General features: G+C 40.3%; 2 protein-coding genes and 1 pseudogene across 2 annotated transcripts in view; 2 read left to right on the plus strand and 1 right to left on the minus strand.

Annotated features, from left to right (window-relative positions):
• The window catches only part of LOC148372175 (poliovirus receptor homolog), a 234246-nt gene that overhangs the window by 42525 nt on the left and 167595 nt on the right, over positions 1-24126 (minus strand). The gene's annotated exons all lie outside the window — the stretch shown is intronic.
• Positions 4567-18887, plus strand: LOC148372176 (uncharacterized). The gene is made up of 7 exons (XM_088328173.1): positions 4567-5988; positions 6190-6878; positions 8527-8640; positions 11232-11251; positions 11305-11438; positions 11911-12020; positions 18593-18887. Exons 1-7 carry the CDS (start codon positions 5167-5169, stop codon positions 18885-18887), a joined length of 2184 nt encoding a protein of 727 aa, XP_088184299.1. The 5' UTR covers positions 4567-5166.
• LOC148372177 (U2 spliceosomal RNA) lies at positions 13488-13656 on the plus strand (annotated as a pseudogene).

Here is a 24126-nt window from a genome sequence, read left to right on the forward strand (position 1 = left end):
AGAGAAAGAATGAGACACCATTTTTTGGAAAAGAAAAACATGATATGTTACAGAAAATAATATGCAATTTTTTAGAGGACATGCTACTTGAGAACGACTACATTTGAAAAAACAATTTCTACTTTTGAGGGGGGAAAGAAGCCGCTCGTTTTGGGAGGCGAAGACGATAAAAGACAGACACGATGCTAGTTTTTGAAGAAGTATAAGGTGCTAGTATTTGCAAAAGATGAAGTTTTTTGTCCACAAGTTTTCAGAGAAGATGCTAGTTTAAAGAGAAGAGCAAGAAGTTCATGGATGGAGAAAAAAAGATCCTGGTTTGGAGAGACAATGATGCAGTTACAAGAGAAGAAAAGCAAGACGCTTGTTTTGGGAGAAGATGCCATTATAAAGAGATAAAGTAGAACACGACACTGGTTTTGTGAGAGGGAGAAGACGCTAGCTTAAGGAAAAGAATACGCTAGTTTAAAGAGAAGAAGATGAACAAGATTTTAGTTTTGGAGACAAAGAAGATACTGGTTTAAAACGCAGGCGAACAACACGATGCTATTCTATGGAAGACTGTTTTTTTTAAATAACTAGTTTTTGAAGTAGACAGTTTTCAGAGAAGAGTATGCTACTTTGAGGAAAGGACAACATGATGCTAGTCTTTGGAGGAAAAGAAAATTAGGAAGAACAAGATGCTTTTATGAGAGTCTACATTTTGAAAAGAACTCATTTTCAAATAAGACAGTTTGACGAAAAGAAGATGCTCATGTAAGAGAGAGGAGGTGCTAGTTTTAGATAAAATGCTAAAGTGAAGAAGAACAAGACGTTAGTTTTGGGAAAAGAAGACGATGCTAGTTTAAAGAGGAGGAGAAGAACAAGACCTTTTTATGGCCATACCACTGTGAAAACGCCTTTTCTTGGAAAACTAAGAAGGGTCCGTCCGTGTTAGTTCTTTGATGGGAGATTGCCTGGGAATACTAGGTGCGTTAAAATGGTCATGTGGCGCACGCTCTGCTGCAACAGCACTGACTGTACGCCACGCTCCTCCCAAGTAAAGTCTGTGAAAATGAATTCCCCTAAGGGGACCGAATAATATAAAAAAGATGTTAGTTTAAAGAGAAAAACAAAACAATGCTATTCTTTGGATGAGACTACATTTTGAAAGCAACTGTTTTTAATGAGACCGATTTTAGAGAACATGCTACTTTCAAGAGAAGAAGAACAAAATTCCAGATTTTGGAGAAGAACAAGATGCTAGTCTTCAGAGAAGAAAAATAACAATATGCTATTATTTGGAGAAGACTACTTTTTGAAAACAACTACAGATCAGAGAAGAACATTCTATTTGGAAGAGAAGAACAAAATGCTAATTCCCTCAAAGAGAAGAACAAGATACTAGTTTTACCAGATACTAAATGATGGAGTAATAACTGGCAATGATTTTGAGGCTTTAGTTCAGTTGAACATCGCAAGTTTCTTAAAATAGTCGTTTCCTAGAAAACTTCTGAGAAAAACGTCTTTTTGTGAAATAATGTCTTTGGGCAAAACTTTTACTTCTGTGATTTTTTTGCCTCCAATATCCAAACAATACCTTCAAGGGGACTTTGCTGGAAAATAACAATTTAAAGTATGAACACTAAACTTAAGCATGAACGATGCATGCATTTAGTGAGAAATTTTCAGCGCTCAACGTTGGTGACGTAATCACACAATTTCAGTCACCATGGCGATCCACAAAACGTCATCGCTCCCTGCCCCAACAATGACGGAAGGACTTTATCATCTTTTTTTTTTTTTTTTCCGGGGGGGGGGGGGGGGGGGGGGATTGGGCTAGTAGACTAGTAGGTGGGGTTTCCCTTGATGTGTGGGCAAAGATCTGATCAAAGCCCCTCCTGCTTTCTATTAGTGACTTCTCATCTCATCTCATTAGCTGCACCGCTTATCCTCAGTAGGGTCGCGGTGGTGCTGGAGCCCATCCCAGCAATCATCGGGCAGTGGGCAGAGGACACCCTGAACTGGTTGCCAGCCAATCGCAGGGCACACATGGACAGACAACTCGCTCGCTCATTCACATCTAGGGACAATTTGGACCGGCCAATCCACCTGAAATGCATATCTTTGGAATGTGGGAGGAAACCGGAGAGCCCGGAGGAAATCCACGCAAGGGAGAACATACAAACTCCGCGCAGTAAGTCCAGTAGCTGGATTTGAACCCACACAGGAGGTTCCCAAGACCTTAGAACTGTGCCGCACACGCGCTAACCACTGCCCCGCCGTGCCCCGTGACTTATTAAACTAAAATCATTCACAAAGGCTTGACACTTGATACTGATGAGCTGCGCCAAACACTTTTTTTACGTTTTGGAACTCATGTACAATACTTCTGAAAAGGGATTTACTGTGTTAATGGCACCGAATAAGATAATAAAGAAAATACTTAGATTTAAACTTTTTAAATGACACCTCAAACGACGCCCCCCCACTTTTAAAGTTTTCTTGATAAAACTTGATTTAAAAGAAATGAAGATGAATAAATAAAATCCGGTATTAATATGCCAGCTCCGCATGCGGAAGAAGCGCATTAGTTCCTGAATATGAAAGTGCACATCTGCAGCCGGTGACCTTCCGTCTTCACTCGGTGACGGGAGAGACGAACGAGAGCCCGGATGAGGATATGAACGGGAGTGGAGGAGGGGGGCTTACTTACTGCCTTCCTGTACTCTCAAAGCCGCTGAGCTCTTGCCATCAACCCCCCCGCCCCCAATCGCCTCTTATTTCCCGCCCTCCCTGGCTTTCTCACTTCCATCCTCCACAAAAACGAGTGGGTAAAACAGGTCAAGTGTTACGAAATTGCGCCTGCAGCTCAACCTGCCTAATTCAAGGCCTGCCTCCTTGCGCCAACACGTGCTCAAGGATTTGCATGCATAGCGCCTGGGCCATAACTCAACATTAAACATCATCCTTCCGTGCGCCTGCCCAGCCAAGGAGGACTTTTTTTTTCTGCAAGCAATTCCAGCCAAGTATCAAACACTTCCCTCAAATGGACCAAAATCACGTTGTCTTCTTTTGTGGGAGCTACCACAAAAAAGATTTTTATTCTGAAGTTTAAAGAGACAGTGTGTAGGATTTCACCTCGAGATGTAGCCGGATTTGAAGTAAAACTAAGCAAAATGGAGAAAAACTACTAAGACTAATAAACTAAATATATACATTTTGGACGTACTACAGAGCATTTTCCGTTCAAGCCCCGATGCTGTGGAACGCTCTGCCCTCTGAGATTTGATCTGCAACCTTAGTGGAACCGTTTGTATCTAGCCAACCTTTATTTCATGTTGATAATATTGGTGTATAGTTTGTTATTGTGACATCCGTTGCAACCTGGTCATCCTTTTGATTTGATTTTCTACTTTATATTAAACTTTAATTATTTTATGTTTTATCTTTTTTTGTATTGTTTGTTAATGCAACATCCATTGCAGCTTGGTCACCCTGTAGGAGGATTACTTCATGTGCGGCCGGTTCTTTTCCTTATACTGAGGTTTTCGAATTTCCCTTGCCCTCATGTAGGTTTTAGATCAGGGGACGGTGTAATAATTGTCTGTAGTTTGCAATAATCAGTGGTCTGTGCAACCCTTTGAGACATCACAAATAAACATGACTTGACTTTAATTCGTCAGGAGCGAAACAAATCAAACTAATAAGATAAACGCACTCAATTTCGTTCTGGGCAGCTGACATTTTACGTAGGGCCGCAGGTTGCAGAAATCGACATCGGAGCGCCCTCCAAACGAAAACCATCGATTCTTCAATTTCGTCTTAAATTGTCTTATTTCGTCTTATTTATTTGGAAAAACAGACAGGTCGGTTATCTCAGAGTGCCCACAGCAAAAGACTTTGCACTTCCTGGTTAGCCCCTCTGCTATGGGCTTCCATAAGTGCCAACATTTTGTCTATGCGCCCATTGACATGTGGTCTGTGCATGTAATTTAACTTACTGTGTGCATATGATAAGTGTTGATGCTCTGGTTGATGTCAGCTGCCATTGTATATGTGCGTGTGTAACATGATTACGGGGTTCCATTTGTGCCAAAATTCTGTCCATGGATAAAATAATCTATTTAGTGCCAGAAATCTGACAATGTGTCGGGTGTGTATTTATTTCAACGTCTGTTAGTGTAATGTGTAGTTGCTGTGTGCATATGTAAAATAACGTTGAATGTTAACTTTCATCATATATGTGCACGTTATGTGACATCTAAACGAATGACAACCTGTAGCATGTGCACAAAAACAACAAAAATTAACACAGACATGAGCAATGACAATTGACCTCTGCATCCTATAACGACGCGTGCACATACACGACAGCTGACATCTACGCCAACAACGACACAACATTGTCAGAAATTCGGCACTCATGGAACATCATTTTATACATTGAGTAAATGTTGGCACTAATGAAATCGCAAAGTACACATTACAGGTGCAAATAAATGACGGCACACAACACTAATGGACGCTGCATAATATCGTCAGAGTACATATCGGCCTAATTTGGAACCAGGGGTCAGCAATAAATGATTGGTGAAAAATTAATGCCATTAATTGCGAAAAATTAATGGAATGGTTGCTTAAATTCATAAATCCATTTATTGCAAAATTTAAATAATTAGCAATTATTGCGAGTTTGCGACCCATTAATTGCGAAAATATTCGGGTTTTTTGTTAGTCGATTGCGTCAACAAACGTGCAAATTTTCTCGCCGCGCGAGCATTTCGTATGCAGTCAAGGGCACATACACGCACAATCGGGACAGTGCATGCATACGCGTAAGCTACCGTGTTTCCCCCATTATAAGGCCCAGCTTTTTATGAGAAATGAAATTCAACCTTCCTGCAAATAAGAGGCTCATATTACCTATGAAAACCGTAGATATCAACGTTATTTAACAACGGCAATGCTTTTCTAAGAAATTTTTAGCGAAAATTTATTACTTTTGCACATATTTTTATTTCAAAACCTCAATTTTTGACGATGATTTTGAAGTAAGGCCGGCCTTATATTCGGGGAAACACGGTAGCTGTACGTACATAGTGTGGTTGCAAAGCAGCTTTTTATTGGTCGGGACAAAATCGGGCTTGTTGATTAGCTCACGTTTTGCCTCAAGCACGTACGTCGTGGATGCACATACGCACATGTTGTACACCACTACTATTACGCTGTATTAATTGTAATCTTCGCACGGTTATGGGACCGAAGGAAAAAATGGTTAGAGAGTACTTCACACAGATTGATGTCGTCAACGGCAAATGGCGCTGCTCATGTGGCGCCGAGCGCATCCAACGGCGCAACACCGGTTGGAGCAATTTGGAAAGCCACATTAAAAGTCAGCACTTGCAGAAAGAAAGTGATGCAAAGAAGCAGGAGTCATCCAATCCTGGATCGATAGAAAATTTCCTGTCGTCACCTTCAACCGTTTGCCGAAAAGGAATACGAATCTTCAAGTGGCTGCGGTTGGTTTGTATCGACCTGGAGCCTTTCAATGTTGTTGATCGGCCTACCATCAGGGACATCAGCAATACGGAGCCAATCTGCACAAACACCTTAAAGAAGTATTTGGCCTTGGTGACACAGGGTGTGCGACAGAAAATCGCCTTCGATCTGCCATCCCGATTCGCGGTGGTATTCGACGGATGGACTTGTTCTTCCGATTATTACGTTGGCGTTTTCGCCTCGTATATAAGCCCACGCGGTCGGGAAAGTGCTCTCCTCGGCTTCTCAACACTTTTGGATCCCAAGGCACAGACGGCTGAAAACCACCTGGTGTTCATCGAAGACATCCTTAGCAGGTACGGCAAGTCTATGGCCAACGTGGTGGCGCTTTGTGGCGACAACTGCAAGGTGAACAAAGCCATTGCAAAGCAGTGCAATGTTCCTCTGGTCGGCTGCGCCTCCCATCGCTTCAACCTCGCTGTCAAAGAACTCTTGAAGCCCTACGAAAAGGTGAACTTCTTTTCTATGCTGCTTACTTATATCTCACAATATCTATATTGAAGACAGAGTGCACTCTGTCACAGCGGTTCCACAATATTTTTTTCACATACCCCACGCGGCCACGCCTTCTATCAAAGGAATTTTACGCAAGGCGATTTTAAGCTGCTCAAATTTAGCATATTTCTTATTTCCTGCTTTTACTTTTTTAAGGTACTCTGTAAGTTGAACTCCTTGATGGCTCGCCTGAGATACAGCACGCTTAGTGCACTACTGGATGAGTACACAGACCTTCGACCGTTGACGAGAAATGAGACACGGTGGTCAAGCACGGCAAAGATGGTGCGCAGGTTCTTCGAGCTGCAGAAAATTCTTGCAAAAGAAGTTTTCACCACCGACCCAAGGGTGATGGATTTACTTCTCAACGCAGCGGATGTTCATAAACTCACTCAACTCAACGGTGATTTGGCCAAGTTGGATTCTTTGACGCTTACTTTGCAGCAAGAAGATCTGACAGTCGCAGAGGCGAGGTACCTCTTTGATGTTGCAATGTCGTCCCATCCTGCCATGGCCCATCACCTCAGCCCCGACGCCGAAATCGTTCAAGCGCCTATGTTTGAGAGGGCTATTGTGAAAAGTCAAAACCAAAAACATGGTCAACTTACGACAAAAGAGCGTCAAGCAGTGGAGGCTCTCAAAGTCACCGAAACTGCACCGGTCGATGAAAGTCCAATAGATGAGTCATCGGATATGGCCTTCGGCCAAAATTTGATAAAACGGCGCCGCCTGAACATGATGCTGCCCACCTTTGATCAATTTATCGATACAACACTTATACTGCCAACTTCCAACATAGTAGAACGCTTTTTCAGTGCTGCCGGACGTGCCTATGCGGATGAACGGTACAACTTGTCAACAAATTGCCTAGAAGCCCAACTTTTTTTGTTTTCTAACAACCGCTTCTGGGACAGCGAATTTGTTTCCCACATCGTTTCATCTAATGAAAATCTCTAACATTTTCACTATCTCCGATGTTTCTATGTTGTACACATTTTTGTTCATAAATGAATGTGTAATAAATAGCAAAACCTCTTATTACTAAGGTGTCTTACTGCGCATGATAATGTTGGCGTGAATGTTCTATCATTCACTGTTCATCTAACCTCAGTTAGTGTTCTGACAATTCGCATATTAACTTAGGAGGAATCGACAAATTATAATTATAAAACAAGCCCCAACATGACGGTAGCTGAAGTGATCACCAATAACTCAGAAGATATTTTTTGTACTAAAAGTAAAGATTAAAGGGACCAGTTTGTTCGACCATATTGACACGGCTAGTATACCATTAAATTACCAATTAATGGCTAGAAATCCAATAAATACCCATTAATTGGCCTTGCCGCAAAAAAATTAATTTTAATTTTTTCGCACTTAAATATTAATTTTTTTTCCAAAAATCAATTAATGATGACCCCTGTTTGGAACTAAAGAAACCCATTGTACACATTACATGTGCAGATACACAAGGCAGCTGACATCTACCTGATGAACAACACATATATGCACACAGAACGTCACGTCACACGTGCAGACAACATGCCATTAGCAGCATAAAGTTTTGTCACTAATGGAACACCTTAGTACATGTTATAAGTGCACATATACAACGGCAGCTGGCATAGTCATGAGCAACTACACTAGACATAGGCACACAGCAACAGCCCACAACTAACAGATGACGCATGACATTGTCAAACTACACATTTGCAGAACTTCTTCTGGAGTCTGACGAGAAAGGATACTTCTCACACTTGCTCCGGATTTTTTTCTCTTCTTCTTCCTTTCTCCCTGGTGCCATCGCTTCAGAAATGTTTCGTTTTTTTCTGCAGCTGCCGCGTTTTTTCTTTTTTCTTACAAACCTTTATTCCAATTAAATGGCAAATAGCCAAAGCAAGGACAGCAGACGACATGCACTGGATAAATTCAGCTATGAAAGAAGGATTTGAAAGGATGGACGACAAAATAGAGAAAAATTCTGAGAAAAAGGAGAAAATGCTGAACAAAATGATGGAAACAGAAAAAGAGCTGGAGGATATGTGGAAAGAAATTACAGAAATCAAGAAAGACTTCAAGAGACTTATGGAGAAAGAACTCGATAAGAGATAATCGAGCCATATCGACAGATCGTCTCAAAGAAAAATCAACCGCTAACCGAGAACATTACATTTCTATAACAAGGCAGATGATTTTGAGTAAAGCGCAAGTCTCAATAATGTAATCATTACAGAAATAAAAGTTCAGCCACGCCCAGGAAATACCAACCCCAACAAAAACATGGAGACAACTTAGAAATGTCTTAGTTATGTTTACTTGAGTAAGTTTTGCAACATTTTGTACTTCTGGGAGTATTTTTAAATCACTATACTTTTGAATTTTACATGGGTAGATTTGTGAAGAAACTACTCTTACTCCACTAAATTAGCCTACATAAATCCCGTTATTAAGTAACCTAAATCCCCTCGACATTAATGGGCACATTTCTCCAAGTCCTTTGGTTGCTTTTTATCTTGGTGAGGGCCACGATGCAGCCCAAGACCCGCCCCTTTTAAAGGGGCAGCGTCACATACCAAAAGCCAACCAGCAGGAGTGTGAAGACGAAAGGTAAAAAGAGAAAAATAACTCCAAAGAAATCAAACAAACTGTATTAATGCGATTTCATTGACCTTTTCAAAAGGTTGCAATTTCATTTTTCTAAACGTTTTAATGCACTCTTTGTTAGCCATATAGCTATATATAAATATAAATTTGATTTTGGGGCGGCAGTAGCTCAGGAGGTAGAGCGCTCGTCTTGGGATCAAGGGATCCCAGTTCGAATCCCGGCTCATCTGTGTTACATGTCGAAGTGTCCTTGGGTAAGACACTGAACCCCTAATACCCCCAATAAGCAGGTTAGCGACTTACATGGCTGCAAGGCCGCTATTGGGAAATGTGGAGCAGATTGTAAAGCGCTTTGGGAAGTCATTGACTTGAAAAGCGCTATATAAATGCAGATCATTTCATTTCATTTCATTTCTTTAATCTCATTTTTTAATTTCATCAAAACAATTTAACGTTCCATAATTCATGAATAAACTTGAGGTGGTATCATACAACTTCATTCTCCACAGGATGCGATGCGTCCTGCTTGGTCATTTTGACAATCGGTTAATAATGACACATACAGCTTGGGTTGCGTTGATTAGAAGATTTATATAAAGAATTTTTTTTTCAGGCTTCTCACAAATTTTGTTTTTTGGGGGGATCCGATATGGCTTCTTCAATATATTGGGGTGCCGACCTATGGGCTAGCTTGTTATTCTACCTTCAGAGCCTGTTAAAACAAGTACTTGGGCTTTAAATGTGCTGCTTGTGCTTAATTTCTTTCTTTCATTTGTACTACTATATTTTTATTGTTAATTTCCCAATTTCGTTGTCACAATATGTTAACCCATTTTGTAACAATGACAATAAAGGTATATTCTATTCTATTCTATTAATGAAAGTACTTGAAATTACCTTGCTTATTTCAATCTATTTTTAATATTAAATGCAATTTATTGTTAATTGGATGGATTTGGATGATTTGATGATCTGATTGAATGGGTCTTTTAAAAGAAAATCAATAAATAAGACGTTGCTAGTTACTCAGCACTTGAGTAGTTCTTTTTTTACTCTTACACAAGTATTTATTTGGATGACTACTTTTTACTTGAGTCATATTACTCTGAAGTAACAGTACCTTTACTTGAGCAACATGTTTGACTATTCTACCCACCTGTGAAAATTTGAACACAACAGTAAATGAAGACCTTGAAGCTCTGCTATCAACTTTCATCGGGAGGAAAGAGACCACCATCTGTTTTGCTCAGAGTTTCCAACCTATCTGAGAAGCGTGCCATTTTGAAGCAAGGACCTAAAGTGTCAATAAAAATCTTACCAAAATGAACGCTGAAATCTCCCAGAAGGCTCATCAAATGAAAAAAAAAAAACAGTGACAGACTAATAGACCTGGACGGCATATCGTTAGGTTTTTGTTTAAACAAAATGAAGGCTCCCAGATCAAATTAAAACATGGCTGATCAAAAGGATTGAAGACCTGGACAAACTCAATACAAATCATTTTGGATTATCCGTTTTACTATTTTGTAGTATTTTATTATGCTATTTTGATGGGACTTTTCATATCAACCATCCAAACTTTAAATCCGGACTTTTGAATTATTTCCCTTTCTTCACAAATGATTAAACAACACACCAGATTAAAAGACAAGAACATAAAAAAAAAACACAAATAAAACCCACTGTGTGAGATTTTTTACGTCATTTTGTGATGATGAAATCAAATTGATGCAATTATGCAATCAACAACCAAAACGCCTTGATCAAGCTGACGTCATCTGAGCTGCAAAAAAGTGATGGGTGTTGGGCCTGGGAACAGGCCATCGTTTAGACTTGCCGGGCCTTCATAACCTGCTCTTTTGGTACATGTCCAATCCTTGTGTCCGAAATCATGAGAGAATGCCAAATTGTCTTAGTTGTCACGCATGACATTGTTTGAAAGTAGAAAGAAGAATGATGTGAAAAAAAAACAACAAAACAAAATAGAAACAAAAAAATTCTCAGAAGTTGTAAAATACTGTATATATTGTGATCATTTTTAAATGAATTATCTGATGACTGGCAAAAGATGTAAAATGTGATCATTTGTTTATATGATTGATAGAAGAAGCATCCAAAAGGTATTTTGGGGACGGGTCTCTTATAGCCTTCAGCTTTAACCTGTCATTGCTTTCTACTTTTCAGGTGATTTGTTCATTTTGTGATGTTTGATAAGGGGGGCCATAGAGTGTGTTATAACAACAGGGGAATCACACTTCTCAGCTTCCCTCGTAAGGTCTATTTAGGGATAATGGAGAGGAGGTTCCTGAGGAAGTCAAATCTGATCCAAGAGGAACAGTGTGGTTTTTGTCCAGAAAGTTTGCCTATCCGGTCTACATGTGTTTTGTGAACTTGGAAAATGCATTCGACCGTGTTCCTCGGAGAGCCCTCTGGGGCGCGCTCTGGTAGTATGGTGTACCGAGCAGTCTTATCAGGGCTGTGCGGTCCCCGTATGACCGGTGCCAGAGTCTGGTCAGCATTGCGGGCAGTATTCGAATTTGTTTTTGCCAAGATTGCCATTTGTCACCAATTCTGTTCATAACTTTTACGGACAGATTTTCTAGTTACAGCCTTGGTGGGAAAAGGTTCGGTTTGGAAGCCTCAGCATTGCATTTCTGCTTTGTGCAGATGAAATGGTGTCTTTGACTCCCTCGAGCCGTGATTTTCAGCTCTCACTGGAGCGATTGGCAGCCGAGTGCGAAGCGGCCGGGATGAAGATCAGCACCTCCAAACCCGAGACCATGGTGCTCAGCCGGAAAAGGGTGGCATGCTCCCTCCGGGTTGGGGAGGAGATCTTGCCCCAAGTGGAGGAGTTCAAGTATCTCAGGGTCTGTTCAAGAGCGAGGGTAGGATGGAACGGTAGATAGACAGACAGATCAGTGCTGCGTCTGCCGTCATGTAGACCCTGTACCGGCCCGTCGCAGTACAGAAGGAGCTGAGCCGAAAGACAAAGCTCTGTATTTACTGGTCGATCTTCGTTCCTACCCTCACCTCTGGTTATGAACTGTGGGTCATGACCGAAAGAACACGATCCCTGATACAAGCGACTGAAATGAATTTCCTCCGCAGGGTGGCTGGGCTCTCTCTTAGAGATAGGGTGATAAGCTCGCTCATCTGGGAGGGACTCTGTGTCGGGCCACTGCTCCTCTGCATTGAGAGGAGTCAGTTGAGGTGGCTCGGGCATCTGATAAGGATGCCTACTGGACGCCTCCCTCGGGAGGCATGTCCCACCAGCACGAGGCCCATGGGATGACCCAGGACACGCTGGAGAGTCTACCCAGACTGGCCTGGGAGCGCCTCGGGATCCCGTCGGATAAGCTGGATGAAGCGGCTGGGATAGGGAGGTCTGGGCTTCCCTAAGCAAAAGAAAATGGATGGATGGATGGATGGATTGTGATGTTTGAAAACAAATAAATAAAATACAATTCAAAACTTTGGCACCAATGGAGCCCTATAGTAAACATTACGTTGCACATTCACACAGGAAGATGACATTCTTACAATCAACGACAGTTATCTGCACAACGCAAGTCATGTGACATGCAGACGACACGTCATTGGGCGCATAAACACATTTTTTGAAACTCCACAGTACATGTTGGGTGTTCATATATACAACGGCATAGACGCAAGCAACTCCACTTGCCATGCCCACAGGAACAACAAGCAACTAACGGACGCCGCAGGACATTGTCAAACTACACATCGCAAGAATTTTGGCACAAATGAAACTTCATTTTACATTTTGTTCGGATTTTTAGCACTAATGAAACCCATCATACACTTTGCACATGCACATACACGACGGCAGTTGCGCAGACATGAGAAATGCGCACTGTAAGTCACGTCACATGTGCAGATGACATGTCAGACTGGGTGCATGGACGGATTTTTGGTGATAATTAAACCACATAGGACACGTAACATGTGTACATACGCGACAGCAAAATTTTGGCACCAATGCATACCTGTCAACCTCTAGGGCTCCATGTCCTTACAAACTGTCGTATTTTCCCTTACAAAATACAAAAAAATCTTACACCGTAGTTTTTTTTTCAAGCGTGTTTTTTATGTAGTTTAACATGTTATATTGTACATGTGTTTCATTATATAATACATATTGTTAATTAACATTTTGTTCCCAGATACTGAGTTGCTCGACATGAAAGAGGTTTATTATAAAAAAAAGTTCAAAAATTTAAATAGCTTGGACGTTCACTGTAGAAGGAAAGAATACATGCAAATATAATTAAGTAGAATTTTCTATTTCAATTTATTAATTCATTTTCTGCATTAAATTATTGTTGGTAATATACTGATTATAGGGATAACCACATACCTGTCTTTTTTCATTTTCTCTTTTTATACTTCCTTTTTTTCTTAACTTCTTTATACAACATAATAATTCCTAATATAATGCATGAAAGCAAGTGAGCCGTTTGAGAGCCGGCTATCTTTAATGAGTTGAGCCGAAAAAGCCCGCTCGCTAAAAAGGGACAGACTTCCTTTCACTACACAACTACCATGGAATGATGCATGATGGGAAATCCCCACGCGTTAGACGCAAACGCACAGTAGCATCAAACCGCTCCCTTCGTTTGCATTGAAAAAAACAATACTGAGATAGAGGATACCGCGGCGAACTCGATTGACTTGATTAATTTGCCGTTCCGTCATAGTCGGTGTGTACCGGATGGTACTTATAATTGACAAATTTGCGTTTTTCTGTACAGGTTTTCTTGTACGTCATACACGTCTTAAAATGATGCTAGGTCCTTAACTTGGCCTAGCAAGGCTTTGATGCTAGGTCCTTAGCTTGGCCTTTGGCCTTGATGCTAAGTCCTTAGCTTGGCCTTTTGTGTACTTTCTATGAAGTCACTATCTTTGATTTTTGCATTTCGGAGATGGAATATGAGCTTGCTCTGTCCACTCCACACATCGGCCCGGTATTGCAGTACCTCCGGGAACGGTGCATTCGCAATAATCGCAGCAAGGCTTTAGGGCTAGGACCTTAGCTTGGCCTTTTGGCTGAGAGTAAGTGTCCCGGCTCCTAGGCTTTGTAGCGTATTATGAACTGACCGATAACGGATAATGGATAATGAATAACGAAGATAGATCAATAACCCTTAAAAACCCCAAAACCCCGCATAATAAACGTGCTTTGTACGGCAAAAACGTACAGGTTGACAGGTATACCAATGGAACCTCGTACGACACATCAAGTGCAGCATTAAAAGGGTTGATTGACTACACAACACAACAGCTACTTGTGTGTTTTGTGTAGGAAAACAGCCTCAAAGATTTTCCCTCCTGCTGTGCCTTACCTGGAACGAATCCTCTTGTTTGAGTACAAAAAAAACCAACATAATTATGTGAATGTCTTCTGATCACCAGTAACTGAGCCGGTATGTGCGCGTGTGTTTGTGCGCGCGAGCACGCGGAAATAAAAGAGATTTCGATCTAGCACAGAACGTTTTGTTGTCGTTGCTAAGAATAGATTGTGTGACGGAAATGATTTGGATGCCGAGTACGATCCTGCTGTGCGCGTGCACGCGTGCCCCGGAGTGCTTGGCAGATCAGAAGCGCTCGCTTGTTGAATTCATCGTCTCACCAGGGCGGCGTGCGCGTGCACGGTGCGGGGCTCACATTCGGAGAAAACAAACAGAAGACGGAGATGAAGACTTAAAATATTTGCTCGTGCGCGCGCACGTCGAACAATCTTGACGCGCGAGCACGTTTCTATGAATGTTGAGAAACTTGTACCTCCATAACTATTATCGTGAATACATTGGCCATGAGAGGAAATGGAAGCGGCACCTACGTGTTTGCCTGAGAGAAAAAGGAGTGGAATTCTTCGATATTCTTGAGATGATAAAACCCAGTTTCAGTTATAGTTTTGATAAGTGGAATAAAATTGAGCTCAGAGTAAAAAATAACGCCCACATATTTATTGCAATCTGTGGGTCAAAAATCTTCTAGTTTTGGTAAACGCGTCTTTCACTGACTTTCTGGGCCAACGAATAAAACCTGTTCTGAGTTCTCTGCCACGCATAATTTAATATCTAAAATGCATTTTAAAAGCACACCTGTCAACCTGTACGTTTTTGCCGTACAAAGTACGTTTATTATGCGTTTTGAGACGTGTACGATGTACAAGAAAATCTGTACGGAAAAACGCAAATTTGTCAATTATGGGTACCATCCGGTATACACCGACTATCACCAAACGGCAAATCAATCATGTCAAACGAGTTCGCCGCAGAAGCCTCCACCTCGGTATCGTTTTTTTTTTCGTTGCAAACGCAGCGAGCGGTTTGATGCTACTGTGCACATGCGTCTGCCGCCTGGGGATTTCCCATCATGCGTCATTCCGATCACGCGTGATCAAAGCGAAAGCAGAGCAGTACATACTCGTCATCCGATCAGAAGCAGTACAGAGCATACATGTGGTCTTAAAAAACAAATCTTGTTTGAAGCTTTCATGTTGTAGTTGTGTAGTGAAATGAAGTCCGTCTCTTTTTAGAGAACCGTCTTTTTCGGCTCAACCGTTTAAAGAGAGCTGGCTCTCAAACGGCTCACTTGCTTTGATGCATTATATTATGAATTATTATGCTGTACAAAGAAGTTAAGAAAAAAAGGAAGTATAAAAGGAGAAAACGAAAAAAGACAGGTTTGTGGTTATGCCTTTAATCAGTATATTACCAACAATAAATTAATGCAGAAAATGAATTAATAATTTGAATAAGAAAATGTATTATTCTACTTAGTTATATTTGCATGTATATTTTCGTTCTACAGTGATCGTCCAAGCTGCTTAAGTTTTTAACTTTTTTTTTTATAATAAACCGCATTCATGTCGAGCAACTCAGTATCTCACAACAAAATGTTCATTAACAATATGATATAACGAAACACATGTACAATATAACATCTTAAACTACATAAATAAAGACGTTTGGAAAAAAAATATGGTGTAAGATTATTTTGTAAAGGAAAATATGACTGTTTGTAAGAGCATGGAGCCGTGGACGTTGACAGGTATGTAAAAGGGTATCTTTAGGACTTATGTCATCAGGGAACACGGGAATGTAAAGCAGGGTGTTGTCAGCGCAACTATGGAAATTGACTGTTTCCTGATGACATCCCCAAGGGGAAGCATGTACAGATTAAAAAGTACCGGGCCTAAAATTGAACCTTGGGGAACCCCACGTGTAACTTTATGGATTCTGGAGGAACATGCATCCATAACTACTGTATATACATTTATTTTTCTATTCATATGGTGCGTTTATGACATCATCGTTGGTGGTCATGAGGTGCTGAGCGAGGAAGAGCCCTCAATTGGAAATCGGAGCATCGCTTCCCCTTTTTTCCTATTTACGTAGGACACAAAATAGCCCATAAGGGGAATGTTATCTTAACAGGAGATCGAAAGACGGATCGGTGCAGTGGCAGCCATCCTGCGAACCCTGTACCGGTCCGTTGTGATGATAAAGCAGCTGATCCGAAAAGCAAATGTCTCAATATACCGGACGATCTACGTTCCTACCCTCACCTTTGGTCATGAACTTTGGGTCATGACCGAAAGAATACGATATCTGATACTAGTGGCTGAAACGACTCTCCTCCACCGGGTGGCTGGGCTCTCCCTTAGAGATAGGGTGAAAAGCTCGCTCATCCTGTAGGGACTTCAGTGTAGAGCCGATGCTTCTCCACAATGAGAAGAGCCAGTTGAGGTGGCTCGGGCCTCCTGGACATCTTCCTCGGGAAGCGTTTCGGGCATGTCCCGCCAGCAGGAGGCCCCGGGGACGACCCAGGACGCGATGGAGAGATTAAGCCCCGAGGATCACGTAAGAAGAACTGGATGAAGTGGCTGGGGAAAGGGAGGTCTTGGCTTCCCTACTGAGGCACTGCTCCGCGACCCGACCCCGGATAAGTGGAAAAAAATGGATGGATGGAAGGGATGTTATCCTTTCCCCTGCGACAGCCGTCATGATTACATCTGCAATTTCCTGTCAGTCTTGGCATTTGCCGTTCGTGGTCGGCCCACATCCAAGACAGGGAAACAAAAAGTTGCATTCAAGCTAGTGTGAGCCGCACCAAGAGCCCCAACCAACCCTCCCACCCCATAGCTTCCTGAAAAAGGAAACAGATTCTTCAAGTTTAGCTATTGATTGACGTTTCCTCAAGTTCTGCTTGGCGGCCCGACATTGAAATTTAGAAACAACTCTTCACAATACTTTGGTCATTCCCGTGTACATTCGACTCCTAGCTGACTCAAGTAGACAGGAAACCCGCAGAAGTGAATAGTAGATGTAGAAGTATGATACCACTACTACTACTACTTTATTCTCAACACTATGATGCTCATCAGATTATAAAGCGCACACCCCAAAGTTATTCTTTTGTGATATATTTTCAAATATAAAGGTACATGGTAAGAGCTAGGGTTGCATTAAAAATATATTTAAATGAAAATATTCCCTTTCATAGAACATAAATAAATATTATGACATCTAGTTTTGCCACAAAAATCCATTTTAACAACAAACAATTAAAATGTCAACGACAAGATGGCACTCAAAGACCACTCTGTTTCTCAAAGGCAGAACAGTCACTGTATGTGGTATTTAACAATTCAAACAAGAGTATTTTGTATCAAACAGCAGCAATACAGCTTTTGATATAAAAAGTATTATGTAAAATATTTATCATTGTTTTATTCTTCTTATTATTATTTCATTATTTATAACTTTTTTGTTTAAGTATTTTAAATTTGTATTGTAAATAATTTAATTGCTATTGAAGAGTATTTAGATAAATACTGATAAATATTTTTTAATTAATTATTCTATTATCATTATGTTTACATATATATATATATATATATATATATATATATATATATATATATATAGTGTGTTTGTGTGTACATAAAGTGAAAACGTAACACAAGAGTTGCTGTATCCCGGGTTCTACTGATTCCATTCCACACCGTGAAGTGGGAATGTTGTCAGGCAGGGGTTGCTGTATCCTGGATGTCTACCGATCTTATTCCAAACCATTAAGTGTAAACGTCGTCAGCCAAGGTCGCTGTATCCTGGGGTCTACTGATCCTATTCCACACCGCACAGTGAAAGTGGAGTTGTCTGTATCCCAGATGTCAACCAATATTATTCTACTCTTCAAAGTCAAAACATCTTAGGGTGGGGTCTCTGTGTTCCACGTCTACTGATCTTATTCCACACTGTAAATTGAAAATGTCGTAAGGCGGGAAGTTGTATCCCTAGTTTACTAATCTCATTACACACTGTAAAGTGAAAACGTCGTAAGTTGGGGTCGCTGTATCCCGAATGTCTACTGATCCTATTCCACACTATAAAGTGAAAATGTCGTCAGGCCGGAAGTTGTATCCCAAGTTTACTAATCTCATTACACACTGTAAAGTGAAAATGTCGTAAGATGGGGTCTCTGTGTTCCGGGTCTACTGATATTATTCCACACTGTAAAGTAAAAACATTGTGAGGTGGGGTAGCTGTATCCTGGATGTCCACTGATCCTATTTTACACTACAAGTTAAAATGTCGTGAGGTGGGGAGTTGAATGCCAGGTTTACTGATCTCATTAAACACTGTAAAGTCAAAACGTTGTAAGGCGAGGTTCCCTCCGATGTCTACAAAACTTATTCCTCACTGTAGAGTGAAAATGTCGCAAAGCGGGGTTACTTTATCCTGAGGGTCTACTGATCTTATTCCACATCGCAAAGTGAAAAGCATGTAAGGGGGTCGCTGTATCCTGAAAGTCTACTAATCTTATTCCAAACAGTAAAGTAAAAACTCTGTGAGGCGGGGTGTCACTATATGCCGGGTGTTTACTTCTGAAAATGAACATCTACCAAACTTTGTTCTCTAATCAGTGACTTTGTTTTGTGTGATTCGTCCTTGGAAAAAAAGTCACCTCCCACTTTGTCCCTAGACCTGACTAATCACTCCCACAGTGAACGAGCAGTCGTCAAAGAAAAACCCACGGCGCAGCTTGCAAAAAGTCGAACGCTGCGCATTTATTTCCTCGTGAGGCCGCCAGATGCTTTCACGCGGAGTTTCTCGCCTCGGGCGCTCAATCATCAAAAATTAAAAGCTGTTTGTCTCACGCTTAAGTACGAACGCCAGCTTTTCTTATCTCTGCCTCTTTGGATCTTCCGACAGTCCTGAAACAAAAGCCAGTCGACGTTCAGTAAATTCATATCCTGTGCTTCGATTTGATCGAACAGAGTTAGTTAGGACATTCATTTAGACATTCAATGTGTTTGCTTTTTTTGTGTTAGCTAAGTTAGCAGACATTCTTCAAACAGGCTAGATATTGCTATCCAAAACCAAATGCCTCTTTTGTTATTCATATTCCCCGGATAACATTGTGCCTTAGCATTAAGCTAGTGACGGCATTTTGCGTTAGCATTAGGCTAGCAGAAATATCTTAAACAGGATGAATTGTTTTAAATGAGAAAAACTATTACCTTTCCTGTAATTATCAATATCAAGATTACATTCTGTGTAATTATCAAGCTACTGATGGAATTTGTCATTTTGTGTTATCGAAGCTAGCAGATGTTCTTCAAACAAGATAGATATTACTATCCAAAAACAAATGCCTCTTCTGGAATTCACATTCTCCGGATCACGTTGTGTGTTAGCATTAAGCTAGTGATGGCGTTTGTCATTTTGTGCTAGCATTAAGCAGATATGCTTTAAACAAGATATATATTTTTTAAAATAAACTATAGCTTCTCTTGTAATTTACATTGTGTGTAGCTATTAAGTTGGTATTGGCATTTGTTATTTTGCATTAGCCTTGAACTTGGAGGGCTTGCTTTTTTTAAATCCAATTAAATGCCTTCCTTGTAATTCACATCGATTATCTGGATCACATTGTGCGTTAGCATTAAGCTAGTGATGGTGTTTGTCATATTATACGAGCATTGAGCTAGCAGACGTGCTTCAAATGGTACATATTATTTTAAATAAAAAAAAAGTAATAATAAAAGTTATTCCTGTAATTCACACTATCTAGATCACATGGCATGTAAGCACTAAGCTAGTGATGACATTTGTCATTTTGAGTTGGCATTTAGCTAGCAGACGTGGTGAAACAACAAATATATATTACTTTTTTTTTAAACAAATGATTTGCATTTCATCGATTATCTGGATAATATTGTATTTTACGCCATGTCATTTTGCATTCGCATCAAGCTAACAGAAAAGCTTCAAACAAGATTTGTTTTCATCAAAAACTAAATGCCTCAGCTGTAATCCACATTGATTATCTTGATCACATTGTGTGTTAGCATTGAGCTAGTAGACACACTTCAAGATTATTATAAGATTATTTTCATGAGCAAATTAATACCTCCTATGCTTTGTTAACAAGAAGCTAGCATCCTTTTTGAGAGAAGGAATGCGATTTTCTTGGAGAAAGAGGAGGCTAATCTATTTCTTTTTTGCATAACAACCAATAGTAAACTTGCTAACTGCCTATTTTATGGGCCAAATCAAATCAAAATGAATGTATAAAAGCTAAAAAAAACAAAAACTATATTTAACTTTTTAAATATGTGAAGGCTATATGGAACATTTGGGTACCTAGTTACACAACTTAGCATTAAGCTAGCGTATGTTTTAGAGAAAGGGACATCGTTTCAAACACTGCTTATAAGTCCCAAGATTGTATTTGTTAGCTTTTTCTGTGCATGGAAACAAAAAAATGACTGCAATATATTATTTTTATTGGCGGAACTCAATCAAAAATTAAGACTCATTGGTCCATCTAAATGTTGTGACTTGTTCTCAAAACCTGCTCTGAGTATTGACAAATGTAATACCTCCCAGAGTGCCTCAGTCAAAAATGTAGGTGTCACATTTGACCCCATTCTGAAAATGCTGGTCTACTCATGATCCCAAGAGCCAAGAAGAAATCTGCAGGTTCGAGAGCATTCTCCTTTCGGGCCCCGGTGCTATGAAAGGCTCTGCTCACTGAGTTTCAATCTGTAACTCCAGCGTAACAGTTTAAATCTAGGCTTAAAACACTCTTCTATTCTATAGCTTATGAATGACCTATATTTCACGTTGACAATATCTGTGTATTATTTGTTATTGCAACATCCGTTGCAGCATGGTCATCTTGGAAGGGGGATGACCTCAAGGTTTCTTCATTTTCCTCATGTTGAGGTTTTTGTTTTTCCTTGCCCTCATGTAGATTTTAGATCGGGGCATTGTGTAACAATAGTCTGTAGTTTGCAATAATATGTGGTCTGTGCAGGCCTTTGAGACTCCTTGTGATTAAGGGCTATACAAATAAACATGACTTGACTCAATAGATTAGATTTGTTAGCATGGCATAACTAGTGTCTTTTGCTAACATTTTCCAGCTCTTTAGTTGGGTTGCAACAGGACAAAATATTATTATTTCGAGTTTTTAGCACTTGATGAGATTACATACAACATATGTTTGTAATAAATGTTGGTTCATTATTTAAGTTGTTTTCAGGCTTTATGGAACAGTAGCTCAGGAGGTAGAGCGCTCGTCTTGGGATCAAGGGATCCCAGTTCGAATCCCGGCTTGTCCGTGTTACATGTCGAAGTGTCCTTGGGTAAGACACTGAACCCCTAATACCCCCAATAAGCAGGTTAGCGTCTTACATGGCTGAAATACAAGGCCGCTATTGGGAAATGTGAAGCACACTGTAAAGCGCTTTGGGAAGTCATTGACTTGAAAAGCGCTATAGAAATGCAGATAATTTCATCATTTCATTTCTTAACAATACTGCCGTGACTTTGTTTGCATTGTAGAACAAGGTCCAAGTTTGGTGAATCCCCAATTTATATGTTGCTTATTATCAATCTTTTTTTCCCCCCTTAAAATGGCAAAAAATACTTCAGTGAACATGTTCTGAGAAAGTTTGAGGTTTATGGTGTAACCCTTAAGAAGAGAAAACAAACGATATATTTTTTTTACTTTTATTAACACGTACACTAGATCGACACTACAACAAATAAGAACCAGGCAGATTTGAAAAAAAAAAAATAATAATAGCGATATGATTCAAAGTAAAAAACATTCAACTTATGATCGATTTGTGTTCTTTTTCTGAGGCAAATTTTCTCCAAAACGAAGCGTCCCCAAACGCGTTGACACGTTCCCGGTTTGATAAATCGATGTTGAATTCATTAGGCCGTGTTTACGCTTTCCTTTCTGTAATTTCGCTAAAGATGAAAAAGGCGTCTCCCACATGATGAATGCGTCAACGTCCTTATTGCTTTGCCGGCCACTCGGCGCTCGAATCTCTTTCTCTTTTTCTCCACTTGCCGCCGATATTCATCACTTGAAAATGGCTTTTTTTTTTTTTCTCTGCCTTTGGGATGAGTTTGTTGAAGAAAAGACATCCAATTATGTGTGATTGTGGACAGTCTGTTGCTTGTGCTGTGTTTTGGGCACAGAATGAGAATAACAGTAGACCCTCGGCATACGGCGACTCCCTCTTACGCCGTTTTCACTTTAGAGTAAGGAATAGTATGTTTAGATGTTTTCGGACCCTCTCAGTTGGGAAGCACGGCGGTGCAGTGGTTGGCGCTAGTGCGGCACAGTTCTGAGGTTATGGGATCAAATCTTCCTGTGTGCAGTTTGCATGTTCTCCCCGTGCTTGCGTGGGTTTCCTCCCACATTCCCAAAAATGCAGTTCAGGTTAATTGGCCGGTCCAAATTGTCCCTAGGTATGATTGAGCGAGTGACTTGTCTGTGTCTGTTAGCCCTACGACTGTCTGGCCACCAGTTGAGGGTGTCCCCTGCCCACTTCCTGAAGATAGCTGGGATGGGCTCCAGCAACCCCCGCGACCCTACTGAGGATAAGCGGTGCAGATAATGGGTGGATGGATATGTGGCAGTTTCCCCACTATGTGACATCAATACATAATCGTTTGCGTACCGAAAAACGCACCAAATCCTAACTTTGCAAAGTTCATGTGTATGGCGAATTTACTCTCTAAGATGCCTGTCTGCGATTGGTTGATGCCAAATAAAATGTTGGGCTGTGATTGATTTGTCTCACGGCATCATCAACATGCACATATGCTATGGGCTAAATATATCCCACAATGCCTTTCTCCTCACCCAGCATCCATCCCGAAGAAGAAATCCACTTCCTCTTCCTAGTTCGTGCGTAAACATTCTATAATGTAGAACTTTTGACATTTTTATCGTTTTTTATCTCATGCATCCATTCCGTATGGTTGCTGTAAAGTGTAAAGAAGAAGTGAGTCGTTTCATTTGAAATGAAAGTGGAATAAGAAAGCTTGATGCGGTTGAGAAATTGGTCGGATCGCTTTCTTTCGGCCACTTTTTACCATGGAGGAGGAAGTCGCCCAACTGTTGAAGCTCATTTTCCAAAAGTAAGTTAAGCTTAACTTTATTCATAGAGCATGTTATTTTATAAAATGTTTATTTTTAGTACAAAACAATACAGGTTGCTTATACAAGCCTTATACATACTTATATAAACCTTAACCATACAAAATATAGTACTGAAGCAACTTGCCAACAAATTCAACACACAAGCAATCGTCCGGAACCTCATTCATAAGTAGGGCAGCGTCTGTACTGTATTTTCCACATTGATTTGCAAATAAAGACTTTAAAAATCAAACTGTGATTTTTTCCACATTCTGTCACTCTTGGTTTAGTGGTTTACCCATATTTATGATTACAGGCCTCTCTTATCTTTTCAAGTAGCAGAACTTGCACAATTAGTGGTTGACTCAATATGCATTTGTCCCACTCTACCTGGAATTTTAGTTTTTTTTCCTATTTTCCCAACTTTTTCTTTTATGGGGGATTTATTTGGGCTTCTGTTGCCGTGTCGCTATTTACTGCAGCTTTTTTTGCCCGCCATCTGGACGCTCTAATTGCTTCGGATTGGAAGCCGGTTACTCGGGAAAACCCATACTTACACACACAAAGTGACCCTTTAGTTTTTTGGTCCACTTGCGGCGTGACGTTATAAAAAACAAAAACCGTCCGCTGCAGACAAAAATGCATATCTGATATGAATCAGATCATCTTTATTGCATACAGTGGAAGCTAAGGGTGAGCGGATGGATCCAGATATCTACATAAATGATCTTAAAGGGACTGTGTGTAATATTTGACCACTATACATTGCTGGTAAGAACACAAACTACGGAGACTAAAAGTGACCAAACAACATTGTTACTCTCATTTTTTTGTCCAACATTTAGCAAAGAAAAAAAGAAAAAAGGAGAAGACAAAGTATAAGGAGAAAAATGAAAAACAGGTAAAAGAAAAGAACATGATGAAAAAAGAAATGGGAAAAAGAAAAATAATAAAATGTAAATAAAAATTAGATATTTCTTATTAAAAGAAATACAGAAAAAGAGGAAA

The sequence above is a fragment of the Urocampus carinirostris genome, chromosome 2 (assembly GCF_059441175.1).
Source record: "Urocampus carinirostris isolate Australia breed hairy pipefish chromosome 2, RoL_Ucar_1.0, whole genome shotgun sequence".
Taxonomy (NCBI): Eukaryota; Metazoa; Chordata; class Actinopteri; order Syngnathiformes; family Syngnathidae; genus Urocampus; species Urocampus carinirostris.